Source organism: Lolium perenne, chromosome 6, assembly GCF_019359855.2.
Source record: "Lolium perenne isolate Kyuss_39 chromosome 6, Kyuss_2.0, whole genome shotgun sequence".
Classification (NCBI taxonomy): Eukaryota; Viridiplantae; Streptophyta; class Magnoliopsida; order Poales; family Poaceae; genus Lolium; species Lolium perenne.
The window spans coordinates 66243422-66267815 of NC_067249.2; the positions used below are offsets into that span (position 1 = coordinate 66243422).

The 24394-nt window shown below is 43.2% G+C and overlaps 3 protein-coding genes, 1 long non-coding RNA gene and 1 other non-coding gene across 10 annotated transcripts; 3 read left to right on the forward strand and 2 right to left on the reverse strand.

The window, feature by feature from the left end:
• Positions 1–260: 260 nt before the first annotated feature.
• LOC127307550 (uncharacterized) lies at positions 261–3231 on the reverse strand. 4 transcript variants are annotated; one of them, XR_011746902.1, is made up of 3 exons: positions 2496–3231; positions 1096–2419; positions 261–602 (listed from the first exon to the last, which is right to left on the reverse strand). It is a non-coding gene; the product is annotated as an uncharacterized lncRNA (long non-coding RNA). The 4 variants fall into 4 exon arrangements; XR_007855667.2 differs by having other exon boundaries at positions 1096–1358; positions 2203–3231; XR_007855669.2 differs by having other exon boundaries at positions 1096–1626; positions 2203–3231.
• Positions 3232–5153: 1922 nt separating this feature from the next.
• On the forward strand, positions 5154–8162 carry LOC127307553 (uncharacterized). Its single transcript, XM_051338274.1, has 5 exons — positions 5154–5326; positions 6774–6952; positions 7037–7135; positions 7226–7377; positions 7463–8162. Exons 2-5 carry the CDS (start codon positions 6782–6784, stop codon positions 7842–7844), a joined length of 804 nt encoding a protein of 267 aa, XP_051194234.1. The 5' UTR covers positions 5154–5326; positions 6774–6781; the 3' UTR covers positions 7845–8162.
• A 217-nt stretch (positions 8163–8379) lies between these two features.
• On the forward strand, positions 8380–13339 carry LOC127307554 (sirohydrochlorin ferrochelatase, chloroplastic). Of its 3 annotated transcripts, none has more exons than XM_051338275.2 (7): positions 8380–8529; positions 9620–9765; positions 9887–10089; positions 10171–10232; positions 11699–11809; positions 11958–12050; positions 12835–13339. In XM_051338275.2, exons 2-7 carry the CDS (start codon positions 9701–9703, stop codon positions 12937–12939), a joined length of 639 nt encoding a protein of 212 aa, XP_051194235.1. In that variant the 5' UTR covers positions 8380–8529; positions 9620–9700; the 3' UTR covers positions 12940–13339. The 3 variants fall into 3 exon arrangements, with proteins under 3 accessions (XP_051194235.1, XP_051194236.1, XP_051194237.1); XM_051338276.1 differs by having other exon boundaries at positions 8386–8529; positions 9672–9765; XM_051338277.2 differs by having other exon boundaries at positions 8424–8529; positions 9623–9765.
• A 114-nt stretch (positions 13340–13453) lies between these two features.
• On the forward strand, positions 13454–17278 carry LOC127307551 (probable methyltransferase PMT26). The gene is made up of 8 exons (XM_051338273.1): positions 13454–14634; positions 14729–14878; positions 15169–15439; positions 15527–15637; positions 15721–15895; positions 15992–16264; positions 16454–16648; positions 16777–17278. The coding sequence occupies exons 1-8, from the start codon at positions 13798–13800 to the stop codon at positions 16985–16987; spliced, it is 2223 nt and encodes a 740-aa protein (XP_051194233.1). The 5' UTR covers positions 13454–13797; the 3' UTR covers positions 16988–17278.
• Positions 17279–20170: 2892 nt separating this feature from the next.
• Positions 20171–20290, reverse strand: LOC127311109 (U5 spliceosomal RNA). Its single transcript, XR_007857598.1, has one exon. It is a non-coding gene; the product is annotated as a U5 spliceosomal RNA (small nuclear RNA).
• Positions 20291–24394: the final 4104 nt, after the last annotated feature.

The following is a 24394-nucleotide window of genomic DNA, read 5'->3' on the forward strand; positions in this document are numbered from 1 at the left end:
GGCCCGCGCGAACGCTATCGGGTGTCCGTTTACATCGTCCCCGTTGGAGCTGCCCTAATAAAGTAGGCCTTTCTTTAATCATATACTCTATTAACCATATGACCTGATCATTGCAACGAATTAGAACTAAAGTCACTGGTCTGCGCAAAAATAATCTTGAGTCACTGGTTTGTGCAAAGTCTGCCCCAAGGGTTGCTGGTATACGCAATTTCCTCTATTTTCAATAAATATGGAGTAATAAGCATGTACGAGGTACCATATAGCACATATAGCATCATCTCATATTAAATTCAACGAAAGCACGGTACAAAGTGTATTATAGGAAACATGTCGCTCCAAATCCAAGGTTGAAAATCAGTTACACAAATTTGAAACTAAGCATGAAAAACGTACTCTACGGCAACTACAAGCGAACCAAAAGAAATCAAACACCTGACACTTCCACGTCTTCTACTAACTGCAGCATCTACATCTACAAACCAAAAAACACCAACATCCCAACACTTCCACATCTTCTACTCATTCTATCACCTCCAGCTTGAGCACCATCAGTCGCAGTCTTGCCTTCTATAGAAGAACTCGCGAAGCTTTGCTATATAGCCCTGCATATTTCACCACTTTAGTTTCTGTAAACCAGCGTAGAAAGAAATATATGTGTCATCTTAAACACTAATGTAACAGGATCTTACGAGTACACTCCATTAAAACATGCATCATTCCTTACTTTCTAGAGTGCCTATAGTGTAGATATACGTACATCTACTAAATGTATATTGTTTACTGAAAAACAGCACAACCAATGAGGTAATTCATATACTGATTTAGGAGTATTTTTTAGACTTCCTCCTGTTCATATTAATTGACTCTAATATGGATGTATCTAGACACATTTTAGTTCTAGATACATCTATATTGAAGTCAATTAATATGAATCGGAGGGAGTAATGAAATTAGGACAATGTAGGAGGTAATTCTTGCAAAGAGCCCATGACCATGCTTGCAAAATGAAATAGTACATGACTAACTTAATACCAATCACCAACAAAAACCACCGAACACAAATGCAAGATTAGAGGATATCTCATCTGTTGATACCTAGTTATGCTAAGAGCGTCAAAGACAGGTACGTCCTCTGATTTAAATTAATTGGCTCCACTTTGTATAGATACGGATGTATCTAGTCAATACACGAATCTAGGTACATCCGTATCTAGATAAAGTGGAGTCGGTTAATTCAGATCGGAGGGTATGAGATCCTTTGACCTTGCGAGTCCAGACTTTTTCTATTTCAATTTCCCCTGAAATATCATGATCGGTGTCTGCTTCTGAAGTTTGGGCCATATTACTTGATATTGTACCTGCCACCAATTAACACACAATTTTTTTGATCATGCATAGATGGAAGTCAAACAAAAAAGAAAAATTTGGTATTGAATGAGAATAGATTAACAAAGGTACCCAGATCTTGTCCAGACCGGAATTGGCACAACATGTATATAACTACAGGCTAAGCTTCAGGCTAAGTTCACTCTCATAAATATAATAACTGTGATCAGCGCTAAGCTTCAGGCTTTCAATAGCATCAAAGTTGGGCAAATAGATACTATTTCCTTTCGTGGCCACTTTCTGAAATTATAGAAATTACATAATCATTATAGAAATTACTCTGAGCAGTGTCTCTCCTATTCCTATTTTGTACAAGAATGAGAATTACTAGTTTACTACATATAAGAGAATAGGAGTATTCTGACATTGCTGTTGCTAGAAAATCTTACATTTGGAATTGTGAAAATGTGTTGTCCAGGTAGTTAGGACAAGGTTCAGTCTAGGTGTTCAATAATCTGTATTCCCATGTATACTGCTATGCTACTATGCAATGAACATGATCGCAGGTAGCAGATTTGCATGTATGCAGAATGCTTGGAAAGCAACACACACTAATACGGATTGATGTATGTTCAATGCACGAATACACCAGCTTAACTTGAATCCCTTTACACAATCTTTATCACGCTACCAATAAATCAAAATTTCAGGAAGCAGAGCATAGCTGAATGGGGATTGCGATGGGCGCCACGATCAAAACAGGAAACAGTATCAAGCAGTGATGACATATATTCTCGAATATATTGAAATGAGATTAGTTTCACGCTAATTAAACAAGAAAAGACAGGGAAGGGCGAGGAGCATATGTGTACGTACTTGCAGTTGCAGGAGTAAAGAGTTTCCGCAACCATTGCTTCATGGTCACGGGAATACACATTCCCATGATCGATCTCTTGTTTTATTTTGTCATCGTACGCAACCAGCGATGGATCAATGTTCGCCGCAGACGGTAACCAACAGGACATGACAACCAGGCAGGACCAAAGTGTCATCCAAGTTCAGAGCAACTACATCTAGGAATTACCACAAACACCTGGAATGCACCACACACATCTGCATAATGTCGGGGAATTAGAGCAAAGCAGCTCACCTTAGTTATTACAGATTACCTGCTTGCCCTCACGCCGGAACTGGCGCTTCGAGTTTTTCTCCAGGGGGGGGGGGGGGGGGGGCGCGCGGCTGGCCCTGCTCCCCTCACTGGTGAGGCTGTCGCAGATGGGAGGCAGGTGGAGGGAGGCGGCCGTGACGGGGGAGAAGGCGCGGGCCACCAGCTCCTCCGGGGCAGGAGTCAGCAGAAACCTCTGCGGCGGGACAAGGTTCTGCCGGTCGTCGGCCGATGCGGTGGCGGCTATGGTAGCGGCGTGGGAGCGGAGATGCCGTCGACGAGGAACAACAAGGACCCCCTCCCCTGCTCCTGGGTGGTAACTTCGTCATCCAATCCCTCCCGCAATTGTGCGTATTAGACGAATATATCAGTGGAAGCGGCATGAATCGGAGGAGATCGAGAGCAGGTAGAGAAACCAAATGGGGAACGATGGTAGTTATCTCTCCTCTGACCCCTTCGATTCTAGAGGCGGCGTGGTACAAGGCCTCACCGTGGTGTTGCGCAGATCGGCAGTGTGGGCTAGCGCACGCGGGGCTGGGTGGATGGGCGCTTGCGCGGCGGCGGAGGGTTGCGATTGGCGGCGGCCTTGGGCGAGGGGCGGCAGTGGTTACGCGTGATGGGCCAAGGCGGGCGTGCATGCTGGAGGCGGAGGCGGAGGCGTGCACGATCATCGCGGGGGACCGGAAACAAGATGCGGAGAGTGGGCGGGCGTTGACCTTGAGGGGAGCGTCTGTACCGCGAGAAATACCCTGTAGTACAGGTCGATATTCCAAAGTTCATATGTTCTTATCATCACATTGCCTTCACGTTGGTTGGAGATACAGGGCACTGCCGTTCGATCGGCATCGCGTGGCAAGAAGGCTGACATCGCCTCACACCAGAACAAGGTCACATGATTATTGCGCTCAGAGAGTAGTGACAAGCATTTATATATGCATGTCAGTAACATAATTATCTTTTTAGCCAGCCTCCACAATAGCTGTCGATGACGGGCATTTTTACGAGCATGTCACTAGTGTTTTATACTAGTGACAGACTTATACGAGCCAGTCACTAGTGCTTGTATTAGTGACAGGCATAATTTTGCCTGTCACTAAACACCTGGCGGCTATAAGCATTTCTGCAGTAGTGAATTTTTTATTAAAAATTGAATGATCTCAACTCAATAACAAGTAGTTGAGTACATAACAAATAACAATATATAAAAATCACATTCTCATATTCTAACTCATAAGTCAACAAAAGTAGACGAGTCAGGTAAGAAGTTGACAACAAACGGGTAGGGTATGGGTATACTCGCGGTACGAGGCTATATCCGTGCTCTACCCATGAATTAACGGGTAGGGTATGAGTACTACCCATGGGCATAAAAGTGTACGCATACCCTGCCCATGCGGGTACCCGTACCCGTAGGCAAAATTGCCATCCTTAGGCCTCACCCTATTCTCTGGTGAGTAACGTCACAAAGACCTAGCTCACTTGTCCACCAAGAGATTTTCTCGAGGCGGAAACCGGGCCTTTTACAAGATTCTTGGGGCACACATCCACAACCGAATTGGAGGCTCCCAATAGCTGTAACAATAACACAACAACAAGATCAAATCAACCAGAAACAAGTAGGGTTTTCAAAAGGGAACACTAGCAAAGAGGCCCTCAAGCAAATGAGGGGGAAAGGTAAATAGCTTTGGTGAGGATGTAGATCAGGGCCTTCTCCTTCGATTCTCCAAAGATCAAGAGCTTTGGATGGTTCGAGGAGGAGATATGATGATTTTAGTGGCTCAGTTTGAGGTGGTGTTCTTGAAAAAAACGAGCAATCTTCCAAGGTAGGAGAAAGGTCCTATTTATACCGCTCAGCAAATTATGACCGTTGAAGCATCTTCAGCGCCAGTACCGCTGCAAATTGACGGCAGTACCGTTCCTGGGAAAAATATTCTGAACCAATCAACGAAGAAGATCACGGACGGCACTACCGCCAGAGGCCAGCGGCAGTGCCGCCAGTTCCAGTGGAAGTGCTGGCCACATGAGCGGCAGTGCTGCCCAACAGGATAGCCTAACAACTAGTGTTGGCAGTGCCGCCAGAGATAATGTGAGATAAGGTGAGGGAGATGAGGATGATAGGCTTCAGGTGGGCCCTGCCATTTCTCGGATGACACGCGTCGCGCTAGGGAGGCGAACGAATAGCGAGACGAAAATTGTCATGGGGCAACTCAGTGTTTTCCTTTTAATTTTGACATGATTTATGATAGTATTGATGTTCTGAACATACTTCCTGTGTTCTCAAATAAGTGGACGTTTAGACTTAAACTTGTCCATAAAAAAATGTACTCCTATATTTTTCATACAGTTTAAAGTAGAAAATAACTACTTCTTTCTCATCGTACGAAAATCAAACCCAACAATATTCAGTACATGTTATCTTTATATTTTACATGCACTTAGCACATTGAAGCTGAAAGAACTAAAGAGAAGATAAATGTTGGTTTGCATCTTTCAATGTAATTTTATTTCTCCTTAATAATCTGTATTGGAAAATCTGTAGGTACACTCTTTTTTGAATCGAGGTAGTAGTACGGTGGAGCGAAAAATTGGTGTGTCGTAAATACTATTGTTTCCTTTACTGTTACGTGTATGATTCCAAATACAGTACGAAGTACGTAAACAAAATACAGAGGCGCCAGAGTAGTCTACCACTCCACCACCGCTGCGCCCTAGAGAGTTGCCGCCGTGCCGCATCTCACGCCATCCAACCCCTCCGTCTCTGACCCGCGTCGCTGCCGTCGCCGTCCCCGATCAACTTCGTCGCCTCGGCGATCTTGGACGACACTGGTTTCCGAGGTAAATCCCGCCGAACCTCCGCAAATTTGGGGCCAGGCTCACCGTCTAGATCCAGACCCTAACTTGCTTGCGTTATTCCGTGAGATCTCTGGCGGGTTTTTCCCATTGCTGTGAGCGATCTGATGCGAGAAACTTTCTTTCTGGATTCGATACTCCGATTTCCACCGTATTACGTTGCTGCGTTGACTGCTAATAGCAGTTCGTTTTGAAAACTGAAAGTAAAATCGGGGGACTCAGTTGATCGCCAGTGCCCCGCCCCGGTAGGTCCGCGCCTGACATTGGGAATCAGATCAGGAAGAATGTAGCTGGCAGCGGCTGCCTTGCTATGGAGTTTCGAGGGAACTATGCATCGGTGTGATTATCTTTTGAGAAACAAGTTTTAGGTTACTGTGTGGTAGATCTGGCCATACCTAGATTGGTCCATGGAACGCTGGGTCCTGTTACTTCTGTAGTTCATCACAACAATTAATTATAGGAACTGTGAAACTGACCAGTATGTACCATAACAGACGGTTTTGTAAAGCCAGTTTGCAGTTTCTTGCATTTTGGGCCAGACTCTAGGGGTTTCAACTGATCTCCAATGCGCCCATGCTGGGTCCGTGCCTCACATTAGGGATCAGAGCAGGAAGAATGTAGTTTACAGCGATTGCCCTGCGATGTAGTTCATAGGGAACTGCGGATCAGTGTGATTGTCTTTTAGCAAAGAAGTTGTAGATTACTTTGTGGTAGATCTCTGGGCCTAGCTGGATTGTAGCATGGAACATTGGGCAAGCCTGGTGGTACCATAACACACGGTTTTGTTAAGAAAATTTGCAGTTTGTTGGATTTTGAACCAAATAGTCGATTGCCATACTGATTATGTTTATTTCTAAACTTGTTTGTCCAGTTAAAGACTATAAAATGACCTTAAGTCAGTTCAATATTAATTTCATGGATTTTTCTTTGGCCAATAGAGGTCTGAATGTGTACTTGCTGCAGGCTGTCATTACTGATGAATGTAAATTGGTTATAATAATGCAAGAGGTTGCACCAGCCAAATGATATGTGATGATGTAGACCACTTTTCTTTCTTTTGCTCCATTGAAGTAGTTAGCACCGGTACTTCATCTTGGAAGGATTGGTGTCATGTAATGAAGCTTATTGAGATATGATTCGTTTCTGCTATGTTGTCCCTTGTCTTTGGATCATAAATTTGGTACTCCCTCCGGCCCGAAATACTTGTCGCAGGTTCAATGAATCTAGACACATTTTAACCTATATTTTGCCTAAATCTGTGAAAAGCATTTAGGGCCGGAGGGAGTGTTACTTTTTTACTTTTGAGTACAGTAGGCTGATCATCAGTGGTATCATCTTATATTCTTGACTTCAACTTCTTGTAAAATGCTTTTGAGTACAGTTCTCCCTTCTTATTTTGTTCTAATGCATTGTTCTCTGAATGCATATTCAGCTATTATCATGGCAGCAATGAATAGTGAACTGGGTGGCTACGCTGGCAGGCCTCCAAATGCACAGCCAAATCCTTTTGAAAGTGCCATGTATGGTGCTGGACCTGGGCTGATACGTACTGGACTAGGAGCATATGGAGAGAAATTTCTTGGTTCGAGTTCGGAGTTCATGCAGAGCAATGTATATCTCATATCAACTAAAGATTCTTTCATTGATAATAATATTTTGAAATTAGACAAACTAAACCTCACTCGACTGTTTCAGATTACTCAATATTTGTCAGACCCACAATACTACTTTCAAGTCAACAGCCAGTACGTGAGGAACAAACTGAAGGTCATCTTGTTCCCTTTCTTTCACAGGGTAAGAGCAGTTGGCACTTTTTTCTTACTGCAAAATTTGCATACTGTGAACTCTCATAACATGAGCATTGCCTTTATTGTCTTCCTTAAGGGTCACTGGACAAGAATAACTGAACCAGTAGGAGGAAGGCTATCCTACAAACCTCCAATTCAGGATATCAATGCACCAGACCTTTACATTCCTTTGATGGCGTTTGGCACCTACATTGTCATTGCTGGATATGCATTGGGAGTTCTTGGAAAGTAAATACAGTGTGAACTACTGCATTTCTTATATCTGGTTATTAATTGCTTATATCATCTAAATGTGATGTGTTCCATGACGCAGGTTTACCCCTGAGGCTCTGACCCTGCAGTTCTCAAGAGGTCTAGTTGGCTGGTTTCTACAAGTCGTCCTCATCAAAGGTCTGTTGTACTCCCTGGGCAGCGGCGAAGCGCCACTGCTAGACATTGTGGCGTACGCTGGATATGGATTTGCTGGCACATCTCTTGCAATGCTGGCGCGCATCTTCTGGAGCTACTTATACTACTTCATCATGCCATGGTTCTGTCTCTGCACTGGCGTGTTCCTCGTGAAGACCATGAAGAGGGTTCTCCTGGGTGGACCAAGAAGCTACGAGAGGCACCCGAGTCGAAACCACTACTTTCTGCTCTTCCTGGCGGTTGTGCAGTTCCCGATGCTGTTCTGGCTTGGCAACATCAGCGGTTGATCTTCCATCTTTTTGTTGAGCTCCGATACGTGAATCGGTTTTTCGGAGGCTGCTGTGCAGGATAGACCCGCAGTTAACTTTTCCTGGTGAACTTCGTAATAGCACACTACCTAATGCTTAGGCTATTGTGAAGCTGCTAGAGGCACCTGGATAAACGGAAGAAAGATCATGTAATTACCGTTCTTCGTTTTCTGTTGGAGGTGAACTATGGTCACTTGGGATAGGATGGAGATGAAATTGCTACACATTTGTATTTTGAAACCTACCGTGTACCAACTTGTTCCAGTGATCTGGTTATTTTGTTTTTGCATCCTTTTATTACTGGAACTAGTGCCACTTGGTCGATGAAGATCACATTCCTGTCTCCAGTCTGCTAGAGACGCTACTAGCTCTGGGTTCTTTGGCTAATGCCAGCAATTTGCTATTTCCGCCTCCAATAGAATTGAAATTTGTATCTATGAAACAGTAGCAATTATTACATTTGTCTCAGAAAGAGATGCAAATTTACATGAGAAGCACGAGACCTTGAAAATGATAAATTCCGAAACAACTATCGATCATCATACCAGCAGCTAGCAGGGGTGGAGGGGGTCCCAGTCATACTCATACCCCTTCGGTCCTCTCGTTTCTCGCCGGTCACCTGAGGAAATTGTCGCTCCCCGTTCGCCGGCCGCCGCTTGTGGAGGTACTGCTCGTGTAGCCCTCCTCCTCCTCCTCCGCTGCCTCTCCCTCTCCTCCCCCCCTGCGGTTGATGAACTCGTCGTCCGCCGGCGCGCTGTAGCTGGTCCCTCCCCTCCCCCTCCCCCTCCCGCCCCCTTACCCCTTCTCGGCCAAAATCTGATATTCTATGGTATTTTCTGCCGTTTATTGTGGGAAATCCGAGCTAGGATTTGAGCTGTATTGATTTTGTGGATTCTACTTGTTGATGCTGTGTATTCTACTAACATGGCTAGGCCTTTTTATGTTGACTACTCGCTAGCTCAGTAAGAAATTATGCCATGCTAAGTCGATGAATTGGATGCTGTCTATCCTAGCACGATGCCAACAGACTTCACACTTATCTGAGTACTGTGACCAAATTCAATAAAGCAGACAAGTTGATCGAGCGTAGATGCAATTTTACCTTTCCTATTCAGCCAAAGGCTTGGCTAATGACAAGTCTCGGGGCACTCATCTCTGGCTTGGACCTAGCCCAGATTTTATCAGGCACTCACACAAAAAGGCGCCCTCAAAAATAAAATCAACTGGTGGCTGCATCAAGGCAACTCATAGCTGATGTGTAAGTTTGCGTTCCACTTCGTGAGGCATGAGTATTCACCGCGTTCCTAGGAAGAAGGGGAGGCGTGTAACACAGCCGCTCATCGATCTCATGGAGCAGCCGATAGTTCTATGTCACGACAGCAGGGACCAATGCAACGAAGCAAGCAAGCCACTCCCGTGGTCCAGACCATTTTCCCTTTCGTAACCGATAAAGTTCATTTTTTCCCCTATTTATATTTCAATAGAAATAAGTTGTGTGCATTGGTTTAGCTATAGCGACTAGTTTTTGAAATTATCTCTCTAGCAACTAGTGGAACCAAGTTCAAATTAAATGACACTAACTACAGGTACTGATTATTGTTTCCAAATGAAAGTGGATCTGCTCATATGGAAATGCAGGGACTGCTGAGCCTTCTGTTTGTATTTCTAGATACACTTTTGTGTTTTGCAATATCTGAAGAGCAATGCTTTGATCGGGAATACAATTGTCTCAACTGAGAAATTCTCTTATGCAGAAGGTGCCTATACTTTGACATAGAGTGATCCCCTATTGTTACCTTTACTCAGGCCGGCTTTCTTCATTTCCTGTTAAGTCTATGTGCCCTATGTCAATCTCCTTACAACCCTTCACTGCAAATTCAACAAACATATATTCTTTAAGGTATTTTGTTTTCTGATGGACATGTATTTGATTTATTGGGTTCCAATGATTTTTTTTATATAATTTTGTATCTCTTGTGTTGCATTTAGTTTTAACTCGATTTCTTACTTATTGGCATTAGGAGCACTGGTGTGAGTTCTTCCTGTGATTTTATCAAGTTCTCGCCAATCGGAAGAAATAGTTTACATTGGGCTGCGAATTTCAGACCAAATTCTGCGTCTAGGCCTGAAACCACTGGAGGACAAGATTGTATTGTGGGAGAGGATGTTGGTGTGGTCATAGTCGATCATGGGTCACGTCGACAAGAATCTAATCTCATGCTAAGTAATTGATTGGTTATTTGTTCGGGGTTTTCTGGTGTTTCTACTGGCAACTTCCTTTATTAATTTATCCTGAAAATTGTAGATGATTTTGTTAGCATGTTCAGGGCAAGGACTGCCTACAAGATTGTCGAGCCTGCTCATATGGTACATTTATTGCTTGTTTCATTTTTCTGAAATTGTATTTGCTCAATAGGGATGTGCCTAATTGCAAATTATGAATTTATTAAGCTATGCTTGAAGCTTGTAAGTCCCTTGATTATTTTTTATCACCAAAGTAACAGTTGCTGTCCTCATTAGGTAGCATGTGCACTATTTTTTCAAGGAAAACATGTGATCATTATATCAGCTTACAATATGGGTTCAAGTTGCAAATAAATTTCTGGGTACAAATTTCTGTGATCTGTCTTTGAGCTTTAGGATGCAGATTGAAGCTTCAACTTTGTCAATTTTAAATTCAAATGGAGTAGACACTAATGCTTAAGCTATTGCATGGCACCCTGTAATGGTCAACTTACGAGGTGTCACACATTTAGAATTCGGACATGATTTTGAACAGTAGTTATATAGCCAGTGAGTTCCTGTGTATCTACCTATGAAACCTTGTATTACCATTGTACTTGGTTTACCCATAGGCGATAGGCCGCATAACAATACACATGTAGCTGTAGTGTATGTGTCCGCTTCACTTGTATTGAAAGCTTTCTATTTTAATTAAGTATTGTTATATATTGTGAGTTTGGTGCCGTTCCATGTTGGTAGCTTCTACATCACCTTTTTTTATGGGGTTGTCTTAAATCGAGAAATACCATGTTGTAAGCCAATCCTGTGTGTCAATGAATAGCTCTAGGTGCAGAGAAAGAACTGAAAATAGATAAACTTTTACTTAAGAAATAGATTTCATAGCCAAACCGATAGAAATGAGATATTTTTTATTTCATTAGTACCATTTTTTCCTTATTTTGAACAGAAACATGTAGGACCAGACAAATGTGACTTTTAGTTCGTATAAAGATGTAGAAGCGAGACATATGTGATGACAAGCATTCTGTTTTCTTTGTAATTCACTGGAGTGTCCATGTTCAATTCCTTAGCTTGTACAGCTGGGTTTAGTTCAGTCAAAATATAAGGCATGTGTTTATTTGGACATCCTGTTGAAAATCAACTGCATATATTCGATTGGCCATCTAGGTTGAGTAACATAAAATACCATAAGCTTCCATTTTTTATGATAAGAAATTTAGATAAATCACCAAAACTAACTTTATAGAAGTGCAGTACAGTTGAATCCCATACGCAGGCCTCCATTACAGACTAAATCTGTATGATTTTGTTAATGTGTGCTAATGTAGCATTATATAGTACCTTTTTAGGTTGCCATGTATAATTATTTTGCTTCCAAATCCTTGGAAAGATGTATTGCTGGTACCAAAATTTGTTTGATATTTGTTTTTCATTCTCTAATTGCTATATATTTGTAACATTAGGTTAAATCAGCTAGAGGCTTTTGTGTGAATCATATCACTATCAGTTCTCATCTCTATGTTTGGGGGGTATTTTTTTCACTTTGCGATGCATGAAGTTGCTAAATGTGTGCTTTTGACAAAATGAAGGAGCTTGCTGAGCCTTCTATTAAGGAAGCATTTGGAAGATGTGTGCAGCAGGGAGCATCTCGTATTATTGTCACTCCATATTTCCTTTCCCCTGGACGACACTGGAACAAAGTATGTTCTCGAGATTCTTTTTAGATTGGTAGAAAGTTTTTAAAATCTTTAATAAAATGATGGTAGCAGTGTCTATCTACTGTTTTATTGCTTACATAGCTCCACTAAGGCATGAATTCTCATACAAATTGGCACTGCTTTTTCTCAGGATATCCCTTCTTTAGCATCAGAAGCCTCAAAAGTGCACTCAAACGTGCCCTACATCATCACTGCCCCTATTGGATTACATGAGCTTATGGTGGTATGTGCTCATTAATTCTCCTCTAGATTGTGCTAGCTTATTGTCACACTAAACTGTATTGACTAGTCTATCTCTTACAACAATTTGTCGCTGTTAGAAAAGAAAATTAGATGCCTATGGATGAATGTGGAATCTTTTCATAAATTTCTCTACAGTAACGGAGATTTGCTACATTTTCTGGAATGGAATGTTGTACTTTCCTTTTGAAAAGGGAGGTTAGATTTTTTTTTTTTGTTATTATGGAATAGATTATAGTCAGTGAATGCATCTAATTTCATTTCTTGTTTACATGCAACATGTAGAAGGATTGGTCTTCTGTTCGTAGCTGACATGACAATGAACTGTAAATTCAAAAGTTATTGAATAGACCGTATTAATATTTCATTCCCTTGAAGTGCCATCACATCTTAACTTACCATTTCTAGATAAAACATTACAGCGTCCTTGTAAACTTTACTGGTAGTTCACTTTGGTATGTAACTTTTTATTTGTTGGTATGGTATTTCCCGATAAAAATTAGAGAGAATGTGGTATTTACCTCTCTTTTGCAAGGTCAAATGGTATTTACCCTACCAAAGCAAGTTTTGTGGAAAATATGATATTCACCAATGTACCATATGAAAATTGATTCTTATTATCCAAAGCAATTTTCTCTTTATATAAGAGGCAAGGAAAAAAGGCTATCATTGATAGCAACTAAAAGCAGGAACAGATTATAAATTCTGTTGTCAATACCATACCATAGTATACCAGCTATTAATTGCATGGCAAACCTATTATGCAGGATATTATAAACGATCGCATCAAGTACTGCCTGAGGCACGTTGCAGGTGATGCCGATGAGTGTACGGTATGTGCTGGGACTGGAAAGTGCCGCTTCTACTCTTGATTGGCGGAAACCTGCAGGCTACTTCACTCGGCAGTCTAATCCGGATGATTCTGCCAATTTTAATTTAACCGGTCTTATTTTTGGCAAATCAGTGGATCAAATGCCTGAGGCTTGATTTTGTGCAAGTTAAACCTTGTTCCCTGCCATATTACCAGAAAGTATTGTTGTAGTATCGATCTCAACAGCTTTTGTTCAGTTTGTAGTTTTGGAATTTGTAAATTCCGTTCAATTGTCTGAACAAAAAAGGTCATGAAGTGGGACCTTAACAAGAGAGTATAAATTTGGTGCGGAAGATCTAAATCAAACACTGCATTATATCCACAAGGGAAAAATTGTAACCAAAGCCATGAAGACCATGAGCTGATTATTGCGAAAAGCAAAATATGTGTTCATGCTGCTACTTGTTGGTACATGTTTGTAGTTTTTGTTTTCCTTCAATTTAAACAAAGAAGGGCATGCCTAGATTTTTTGGAAATTTCTTGACCCTGCGCTTCGGGGAATTTTATTATTTTGCCCCTATTTACTTGGTACTTTGCAACTTATTTTTTGCCCCACTTTACTTCGGTCTTTCAAAGGTAAATACAATGTCAACCACCCCATTGTACTCCATTCGTTTCACAATTATTGAAGTTTTAGCTCTACAAACTACTAGTGTAATCCAATAATTGAGGTTGTAGGTTTGTCCAAGATAATGTTGATATGTTTCCTCGCCCCTTCTCCCTCCTGTTGCTCGATTCCTCTGAATCGATTTCTTGATAATCTTTGAGTTGGGATCCACTCCACATCTTCTTCCAATCCAGTCCCCCACCCACCATGCATTCCATCTCGTGATTAGGTTCCTCCTTCGGTAAGGAACCAATGGCGTCCGGGCAGACGCGCATCGACGTCGTCCGGCGGCAGCCGCAGCACGCCGCCGCCGCCTCCTCCTCGTACTGTTCTGCCACCACCGTCACCATCTTCGTCGGGCTCTGCCTGGTCGGCGTCTGGATGACCTCCTCCACGCTCGTCTCCCCCGCTGAGTACTCCCTGTTCCAGGCGGCCCCATTGCCCCGCCGCCCCACCCCCGCCGGCGGAACGGAACCAGACGTAGCCCCGGTAGATGGGAACACAACCACCTTCATCAAAGAAGACAGCGCCGATGAGCAGGAGGAGCCTCCTGCGGCGAGACAGGACGCCGTGGCAGAACCCCCAGAGAGAGCAAATCAGCCGCCTGAGGAACAGATTGTGACAGATCACAAGGTGGAGAAGCCTGATGGGGATCAGGAGCAAACTGATCCTGACGAACAGAATGTGACAGATCCGAAGGCGAAGCCGGACGATCAGGAGCAGGAGTTGAAAAGGGACGCCGAGGTGTTCCCGGACGCGAGCCAGGCGGAGCTGCTCAACCAGACAGCCACAGATTCGGCAACATGGCGCACGCAGGCAGCCAAGTCCGACACGGAGACTGATGACAAGGAGCAGACCGCCACGGTGGTGTCGGGTGTCCCGACGACCGACAATTGGAAGCTCTGCGATGCCGAGGCCGGAGCCGACTACATACCGTGCCTCGACAACCTGGAGGTCATCAGGAAGCTCCAGCACGACGAGCACTACGAGCACCGGGAGCGGCATTGCCCCAAGGAGCCTCCGGCCTGCCTCGTCCCTCTGCCCAAAGGGTACCGGAGCCCGATACGGTGGCCGAAGAGCCGAGATCAGGTTCAGAAATTCTCCGTTGTTGATGCGCGAGTGAGTTCAGTTATGTGCAGACAGACACGGTTTGTTTACTTCCTTGGGGTTTTGTTTGGTGCAGATATGGTACAACAATGTCCCCCATACTCAGTTGGTGGAGTTCAAGGGGCACCAGAACTGGGTGAATATCTCTGGGGAGCACCTGATATTTCCGGGAGGCGGGACTCAGTTCAAGCGCGGTGCTTTGCATTACATTGATTTCATTCAGGAGGTAACAATCAACTGTTGCCATTCAACAGAATATTTTTATGGCAAGTTGATAAGTTACTCCCTCCGTCCAAAAATAAGTTACTATAGGCATGCCATGGTCAGATAATGCTAATGATTAATTGAGTAGGTGCCATGCACACATTTCTTTAAAACTTAATTATGCATAACTATTATTGCCTACATATTGTCTAAGGTCTCAGTGCGAATGTAATGGAGCAGAATACGGTTAACCTGTTTCCCTATGAAAAGGGATGATGTTCTTTGTTTGACATGTGTGATGCTACTACACAGGCAAAGAAAGATGTGGCGTGGGGAAAACGAAGCCGTGTTATCTTAGACGTGGGCTGCGGGGTTGCTAGCTTTGGAGGATACATGTTCGATAGAGATGTGCTTACTATGTCCTTTGCACCTAAAGATGAGCATGAGGCTCAGGTGCAGTTTGCTCTCGAGAGAGGAATCCCTGCTATATCAGCAGTTATGGGCACGAAAAGGCTCCCGTTTCCTGGCGGGGTCTTTGATGTTGTCCATTGTGCACGCTGTAGGGTACCGTGGCATATTGAAGGTACTTTCTGTTACATCAAGCCTCTTCTTGTTCAATACCATAACTAGGTGTTGTTGTCTTCTGACACGAGTGTTATCTGGCTGGCAGGTGGTAAGCTCTTGCTAGAATTGAACAGGCTGTTACGCCCTGGTGGTTACTTTGTGTGGTCTGCGACTCCTGTATACCAGAAACTGCCGGAAGATGTTGAGATATGGGAAGGTAAATTCCATGACCAGGTCAACTCGCTGTTGCAATGAAATGGCAAATTACCTATCTAATATCTTTTTTTTGCACTTTGCCAGCGATGTCTGCTCTAACAAGGTCAATGTGCTGGACATTGGTGAATAAAGTAAAGGAGAGCATAAATAAGAAAGGCGTAGCAATTTTCCAAAAACCAATGGACAACCGCTGCTATGATGCAAGATCTGCAGCAAACCCTCCACTGTGTGGAGAATATGACAATCCTGATGCTGTCTGGTAAGTGTTCTCATTCTCAACAGGTTATATCTATGATGCCGATCCCTAGATCTTGTACCTAATTTGAGGTTCGTGTGTTCTCTTATTGCCCTTCAGGAATGTTTCATTGCAGTCTTGTATGCATAAATTGCCCACAGACCCCGCCACGCGTGGTTCACGGTGGCCAGAAGAATGGCCACTGAGGGTGGAAAGACCACCTTACTGGCTGAACAGCTCAGAGGCTGGAGTGTATGGAAAGCCTGCTCCTGAGGATTTTGAAGCAGACTATGAGCACTGGAAGCGGGTCATACGCAATTCATATATGGAAGGCTTTGGTATTGATTGGTCTGCTGTCAGAAACGTTATGGATATGAAAGCTGTATATGGAGGGTAAGAACACTGCACATCATCATTGTTCTATTCCAGCACCGAAAAGAAAGTAAATTCTTCTGCCACCCAGTCTGTAGCTTTCTTCCCTTGCAGTCTATGTTGGCAGCATTTACATGAAATGTTCTTCACAAGTCTAGGAGCAGAAGGCAGTGCCTGACACGAGTTCCTGGCACCTGCTTCCTGATGCAGGTTTGCAGCGGCTTTGCGAAACATGAAGGTGTGGGTCATGAATGTAGTTCCAATCGAATCGCCTGACACACTCCCAATCATATACGAACGCGGGCTGTTTGGACTGTACCACGACTGGTGCGAGTCGTTTAGCACCTACCCGAGAAGCTACGATCTCGTGCATGCGAACCATCTCTTCTCCAAGGTTAAGAAGAGGTAATGTTCTTTTCAACAGATAAACAGACACGAACATGAAAACTGTCGTGAATGAGCAAACATCTTAGCAAATATATGCATGAGGAACATTTTATTAACTTGGTGGACTATAAATATTGTTGTTGCAGGTGTGAACTGTTGGGTGTGATTGTGGAGGTGGATCGGATAGTGAGGCCAGGAGGGAGGCTGATTGTTAGGGATGATATGGAGACAATAAGTGAGGTGGAGTCGATCATCAGGTCGCTGCACTGGGAGGTCCGGTTATCGCACTACCAGGGCAAGGAAGGCCTTCTGTTTGCACAGAAGACCATGTGGCGACCAAATCCTTCTTCTAGTTGATTGAAGCTAAAAGCTCTAAACGATTCATTGACATATATACATATATATACACATTGTTTCTTTCACAGAGTACACATACATATATATATTGTTTTTGTGTAGAAGAAGGTTGATCTTGTATAGCATAGCATATGATGACATTGTTATCGGCAATTCATTGCTCTTGAATTAGCAGAGGAGGCAGTGTATGTAGTGTATGTATGTAGTACAATCATCCTTGGTCATGTTTACTTGTAAGCTCAGCAAGATGAGCTTCACATACATATCTGATAATAAGATGTGCATTTTTTCCGCACCCTTGTCAATGACTGATCTTGACCGTCGAAAACCAGAACACTTTTTGTTGTTGGATGATACACGAAGCCTCCACGGATTAGAATTTAAAACTAGGTGAATTTGGAACTAATTGTATCATGATCTTCACTGCAGATGATAACGACAGATGTACCATATGATATATTGGCCAATGTACCATATGAAGTCGATTTATTATTCAAAGCAGTTTCCTCTTTATACAACAGGCAAGGGCTATCATTGGTAACAACTAAAAACGGGAATAGTTGTAAGTTCTTTTGTCAATATCGAGAATGATCGGAGGATCAGATGGTTAGCTCGAGTTGGTGGCTACCCCGCAACCCGAGTTTGAATCTCCTCGGACGCGGATTTGCGGCTCATTGAGCTTCTTCTATAAGAATAAGCCCTGGGTGCTAGTGCTCATGTGTCTCGTTTTCTTTTGTCAATATCATACCATAGTACACCAGTATCAATTGCATGTCAAACTTGTGTTGCAGGATATTATGAACGATCGCATAGTACACCAGTATCAAGTACTTTTTTTGCCCGAAGCACGTTGAAGGTGATGCTGATGAGTGTTGCATGTTCCATTTGGACATGTTTTTGTTAGCAACTATAAAATGTCATGTGAGTCCTTATTTTTTCTTAAATTTATCATTGCAGCTGAACTTCCTAAAAGATTATTACCGTTTAATAACGAATCTTGTACTTATTTTGATATGCTGTAACAGTGTGCCTATTTGAAGGACAATACAAGTGAGCTACAAGTTCTGCTGGATGGGGTTCAAAGAAAAACGAGCACACTTCTCTATTCATATACATCATGTGTTGTGATTATGATTGTATTGCTGCCTCATTTTCTTAGTTCATTCTGTTTCCTTTTCAAATATATATGGGCATGTTGTGATTACTATATGAAATATTAGTCATTTTCGTGATTGGAAAAATAAAGAGAGATAAGTTCGATGTTTTGGCTTATCAGGTTAGTTGGGGAGGGATTTTAGTGTAGTGGTCTAGCTCTTTCTTGATAGTGTCGTGCGCTTCTTAAGGATAACAAACTAGGATATGAAAAATTTCTTCATCATATATCTTACATTATTTTTTGAATTTATATGTTTTTTCACATGGTAAGAACCGTAAGATGCAACACTACTATTAACAATTCATTCATGTTTTAGTGGAAATATTGTACTTTACTAAAATGGAAAATGTTTATCGACCACAAATTCATAAGTTTCTTTGGCATGTTTTTGTAATGGTGGAACTAATGCCTAAGTGCATCTTGGAGAGCTAATCTAAATCAAGGACCAAAGTTTTTCAGTTTAATTGATTGTCATATTTTTTTATCATAAATATAACTGCCATAGTTTCTGCTAAAACTAGGGAATCAAGGGAAGTGTTTACCTTACATCTTTCAAGGGAGGCTCCGCTCAAGAAGCCCACTGCTTTTATTTATTTATTATTTAGGACTATTTATTCATATTCCTATATCTCGGCAAAGTAATTAATTTTCTCTTCTGTTCAACATATCATAGTAGGTATATGTCTATGAAATCTGATTCAAGCTGATTATCGATGATGACTCGATGTAGCGATATTGTTTCTTTTTAATTCATTTGTGCACTTCAAGATTATGGAATAACCTCAAATCGGTACAATAGTAGGTTTATTGTCCAAGAATAGTCTGAATGGAGCATTACTTCCCACGAGGACATCATATTGTATTACCTAATTGTTAAACTAAGGCAATATATGTTGCACCATTCATGACGATACTTTATCTTGAAAAGATTGGTATGATCTCATGAGACTTATTCAGCTACAACTTGTTTCTGTTGTTTTTGTCCGTCCTTTGTTATTTTGTTCTGAATGCGTTAATCTGTGACTATTATTCTATCCAGTTATTGGCATGGCTGCAATGAGTAGCAATCTGGGCGGCTTAGCTCTAGGTAGGCCTGCTAATACACAACCAAATCGTACTGAGAGTGCCTTGTATGCTGCTGAGTGGACTTGGAGCATATGCGGACAAGTTTCCTTGTTTGAGTTCTTTGTTTATGCAGAGCAATGTAAGATTGCAACTTTCTTCGAGTTTATTTTACATATAATATTTGGAAAAGTGGCAAAGCTAAACACCTCACTCAATATACCCTCGATACTAGTTTGAAGTCAACAGGTAGCCAGTATGCCAGGAACAAACTTGAAGGTCATCTTGTACCCTTGCTTGCAGAGCAAGTGTTGTTGATACTTGACAGTTAACTTTTTCCCTGCAAGATTTATTTTGCATACTGTGAAGTCTCACATATTTCTTCTATTGTTGTCCTTCAGGTTCACTGACAAGAATAACTGAACCAGTAGGAAGGCTATCCTCTCAGGATATCAATGCACCTGGGTTGTGCATCCCTTTGGTGCAGTTTTGGCACCTACATTGGCTTTACCCTTGGAAGCTCTTGGAAGGTAAATACAATGTGAACCGTCCGATGACCCATATCTGGAAGTAGAGGATAATTTCAACTAGCAGTGGAACAACCTCTGCACTATACATCATCTAAATGTGATCTGTTCCGTGATGCAGTTCACAAGAGGTCTGGAAATCGCTCTTAGTTCTGGTTAGACAGTTCCTGATGCTTTTCTCGTTGAACTTGGTGAAGAACTTCACAATAGTTTTGTATAGTGCACAGTAGCTTTGTATAGTGCTTAGGCTGTGGTGAATTGATCCTTGGATAAACCAGGTGAAAGCGCATGTGTTGAAAGCGCATGTAACACTGAACACTGGTTCGGCTTCTGCTTGCCGTTTGCTAGTTTACACGAACAGCTCGGCTAGTTTCTTGAACAGATATACTTCTGATTTGGAAGCCATACCAGTATAAACTTTTGCAACTGAATTGTGGGACCCCTCCTGTAGAGGAAGGAACCCTTCAAAAATAAGCGTATGCTGCTTATTGTGGCGTGCACACGGTATTCTTTAGTAAAAGGCGAAAGAATAGTTCGCTTTGTGCTCACCACGCAGCTGCGTGCCTCTCTCGCTGCAGCCTGGCCGCCTTCTTATAGAGCTGCCGGCGAGCGCTCCTCTCGGCGCGAGCGGTGTGGGACTAAAAACGGGAGCTGAATCGAGAGTCTCCCTGGCAGGGCGAGTGGGCTGCGACACTCTATTGGGCCTGGGCCTCCAGATAAGGAAAGGGCAGACTCTGGCTCACTTCATTCCACGACTTTGAACGTGACGATAAAATCCTCATAAGTCATAACCAAGTGTGACACAGAAGCTCGTTTAAAAAAAAGCGTGACACAGAAAAAACTTTTGCCTTGTATACAAAGTAAGAAGAACAGTTCAAGAATGGCAGAAAGGTAGGAAAGAATGGTCTTTAGTCACTCAGCTAGTCAGGTCACACAAGATGAAGTAACAACTTTGTAGCCCATCGGTCTTTTCACGAGCGAGCTTCTCTACCAGTCTACTGAACTTATGTGTTTGCTGTGACCAGTTTCCGACCAAATTTTGTGTTTTCTGACATGCTTAGTGTAGGTGACAACATAGGCATGATACCGTCTGACTTGCAGTTTGTACAGCAAAGCAAATCAGGGAAGGCGATGTTAGTCAGTGTTGGTGCTTTCTACCAATGCGTGAAATTTTGGCAAAAAGGCCACATGCCCCAGTGAATTGTTGAAAAGGACCAATTGTGAGTGCAATTGACAGAAAAGACCACCACAATCGTGGAGGCACAACCCCATGGGGACACGTGGCCTTGCCGCCGGAGACGCTGGCGGCAAGTTGGCCGCTGTTTGCGTGGCGTTTCTCCGTCGAAGATGGCGGGCCATGCCGCCCCACGATGCGGCGACAGGAGGACGTGGCGGCAGGCTCTAGACATGGTAGTGCCACTGACTGTGTTGATTCCCATGCCTTCGACGCGACGTGACTCTTAGTGCTATGTCTGAGATTCCCACTCGATTTTGGTTTTATGTAAGGAAACAAACCACTGAAAGCATCATAGTTGTGTAGGATTTCCGTGCTTATACAACAAATAGACCACCGACAGTCCTTGCTAATTTTTCTGCAATTATTTTTTGGTGTGGTTCGTACTAATTGAAGGCTATATAAAGCAAATTTTTGGAAATTTATTAAGGCAGGTGGTTCTTTTTGCCAAAATTTCCTTTTCACGAGGGAGCTTCTCTACCGGTCTCCTAAACTATTGTGTTTGCTGTGATTAGTTCCGGCGTAAATTTCGTGTTTGCTGACATGCTTAATGTAGGTAACAACATAGACATGATACTGCGTGACTTGCAGCTTGTACAGCATAGCAAATCAACGAAGGCGATATTTATAAACTGGTTGATTATGTTGGATAATTAGGCACAATTTCCATGATTAATTCCAGAATATTAAGCATGACGACAGTAACTAGTAACATGTGAAACTCGAACATACTAGATGTAGTGATCAACATGAACAGTAGCAAAGCAAACAGTACAACATCCATCGCTAAACAGACCGAGATATGTCGCACGTACCGATCTGGCGGAGGTGGCGGTGGAGGTGTAGCAGATGATGTCGCAGCAGTAACGTTGTTGATGACAACGTTGTTGACGACGGGGACGACGGGTCGAAGTAGACGGCGTTGAAGACGACGGTAGGCAGCACCGCCCGACTTGGACGGAAGGCGACCCGTGATGAAGAGCTTGAGCAGTCGCGCAGAGCGCTTCCCAAAAACCCACCCGCCCTCTCCCGTACAGGATCGCAAGGACGAGCGGTTCCGGAGACCTGCTCTCCCGTTCGCCGATGCACGTCGGCGCGCGGGATGGAGTAGGCTACGATGGCGGCGCAAGCAGAGAGAGGTGGAAACCCTAACTCGTGTATTAGATGTGTTTCTGCGGTAGCCGGGCAGGAGATTATATAGGCTCGGGAAACCCTAGGCAACGTGGGCCACACCCACGTCGCACGAACGTTCGAGTCGGTTACAGATAGCCCACGATCCGGGAGCGACCCGAACCGACTAACTGCGTCGCGTCCGTCTAGGACTCTGTTCGTTTTCCTGAGCTGCAAAAAGTAAGGAAAGTCTCGGCTCAATCCACTCACCACGAGCGCGGCGCGCGCGTCGTGACGTGTCGTGACGTGTCGAGTCGAGACGAGCGAGCGAGGAGGAGGAGGAGCGCGCGCGTGTAGCACTCCTATTCTCACTCACTTACTAGTGGTGGAACAACCCACCTTATAAGGTGGTCTAACTTCCTCCCAACTTTCCATGTGGGACTAAACTTCCCACCTCTTGCCACTCCCTAGTGAGCTGCCACCAACTTGGGCTCAAACTCACAAGGCTTCCACTATGTGGGCTTTGAGATTTATAGGAAAATCTGAAATTTAGTATGGGCCACTAAGTGTAGGCCCAATATTTCAACAATCCCCCACCAGATCTCAAATCCCCATTTAGAGATTTACCAATACTCGCTGCTTGTTTATATACCAGTGTTTCAGCGGAGACTGTTAACTTGAACTTCCGTCTAGAACCTTAAGCTACATCCATTCACACTTGAACAATGGACTAAGCCTTGAATTGCAAGTTTTGCGTGAACAGGGTTTCACTCAAAGTCATGACCAGTACATGGCTGCCAGTAGCCTACCCCGCGGGTGAAGCATATGCGTCATACTTCGTGGTCTCTTCATGAGTTTACTAGAGATCACCCAAAATCTCATAGATTGCGACGTTTAACAATCGGACTCATATAGGTGTGTTATTTCAAGAATGCTCTGTAGGACAGCATCTTTGCTAATATAGCCAACATAAACACATTAAGGCTTGTTGCCAACCTGCCTTACAGCAATTGAGAGTTGTGCATCTTCACATAGAGAGGGTTACATAATACTCTCCTCAATTAAACCACTAGCTTGTTCTTCCCAGGTCCTAATTCACGGGATCTCCGATCACAAAGGTTGGGTTACCACTATGGTGTAACATCAACGGGTCTCAAACCCATCTCCCTCGATGCACTTTCTATCACATTACGTGATAGTCCCTTTGTAAAGGGATCTGCCAGGTTTTTGTCTGTTTGAATATAGGTAACAGTTATTACTCCGGAGTTTCGCAATTTCCTGACAGACTTCAAACGTCTCTTGACGTGTCTTGATGACTTCGCGTTATCCTTAGAATTGTTCACTTTGACAATTACAGTTTGATTGTCACAATTCAAAAGAATTCCCTGTACAGGTTTTTCAACCACAGGCAAGTCCATCAAGAGCTCACGCAACCATTCTGATTCAACAGTGGTTGTGTCTAAAGCAGTAAGTTCTACTTCCATAGTTGACCTCGTCAATATGGTTTGCTTGCAAGATCTCCATGATACTGCGCCACCTCCAAAGATAAATACATACCCACTTGTGGCATACAGATCAGCTACATCTGAGATCCAATTCGAATCACTATATCCTTCAAGCACAGCTGGGTGCCCTGAATAGTGAATCCCATAACTCATTGTACCACATAGGTAGCGCATGACCCTATCAAGTGCATGCCAATGATCGCACCGGGTTTGACATGAACCTACTCAACTTGCTAACAGCAAAAGAGATGTCGGGTCTAGTCGCGCTCGCTAAGTACATGAGTGAGCCAATGATCTGAGAATATCTCAATTGATCTATGGCAATCCTCCGGTTCTTGCGTAGTGTCACACTGGGATCATAAGGTGTTGAAGAAGGCTTGCTATCAATATAGCCGAACCGGCTCAAGATCTTCTCAACATAATGGGATTGCGTTAGAGTAATCCCACTCTCGTTCTTAATCAGCTTGATGTTCAGAATCACATCAGCTTCTCCCAGATCTTTCATATCAAAACTCTTTGACAAGAAAGACTTGACCTCGTGTATTACTCTCATGTTTGTACCAAAGATCGGAATATCATCCACATACAAACATAGTATAACACCTTCGCCCCCACCATAGCGATAGTAAACACACTTGTCAGCCTCATTGACAACAAAGCCTACAGAAGTTAAAGTTCTGTCAAACTTCTCATGCCATTGCTTAGGTGCTTGTTTCAGGCCATATAAGGATTTCAGCAACTTACACACCTTTCTTTCTTCACCTTTTACTACAAACCCATCAGGCTGATCCATATAGATTTCCTCTTCCAACT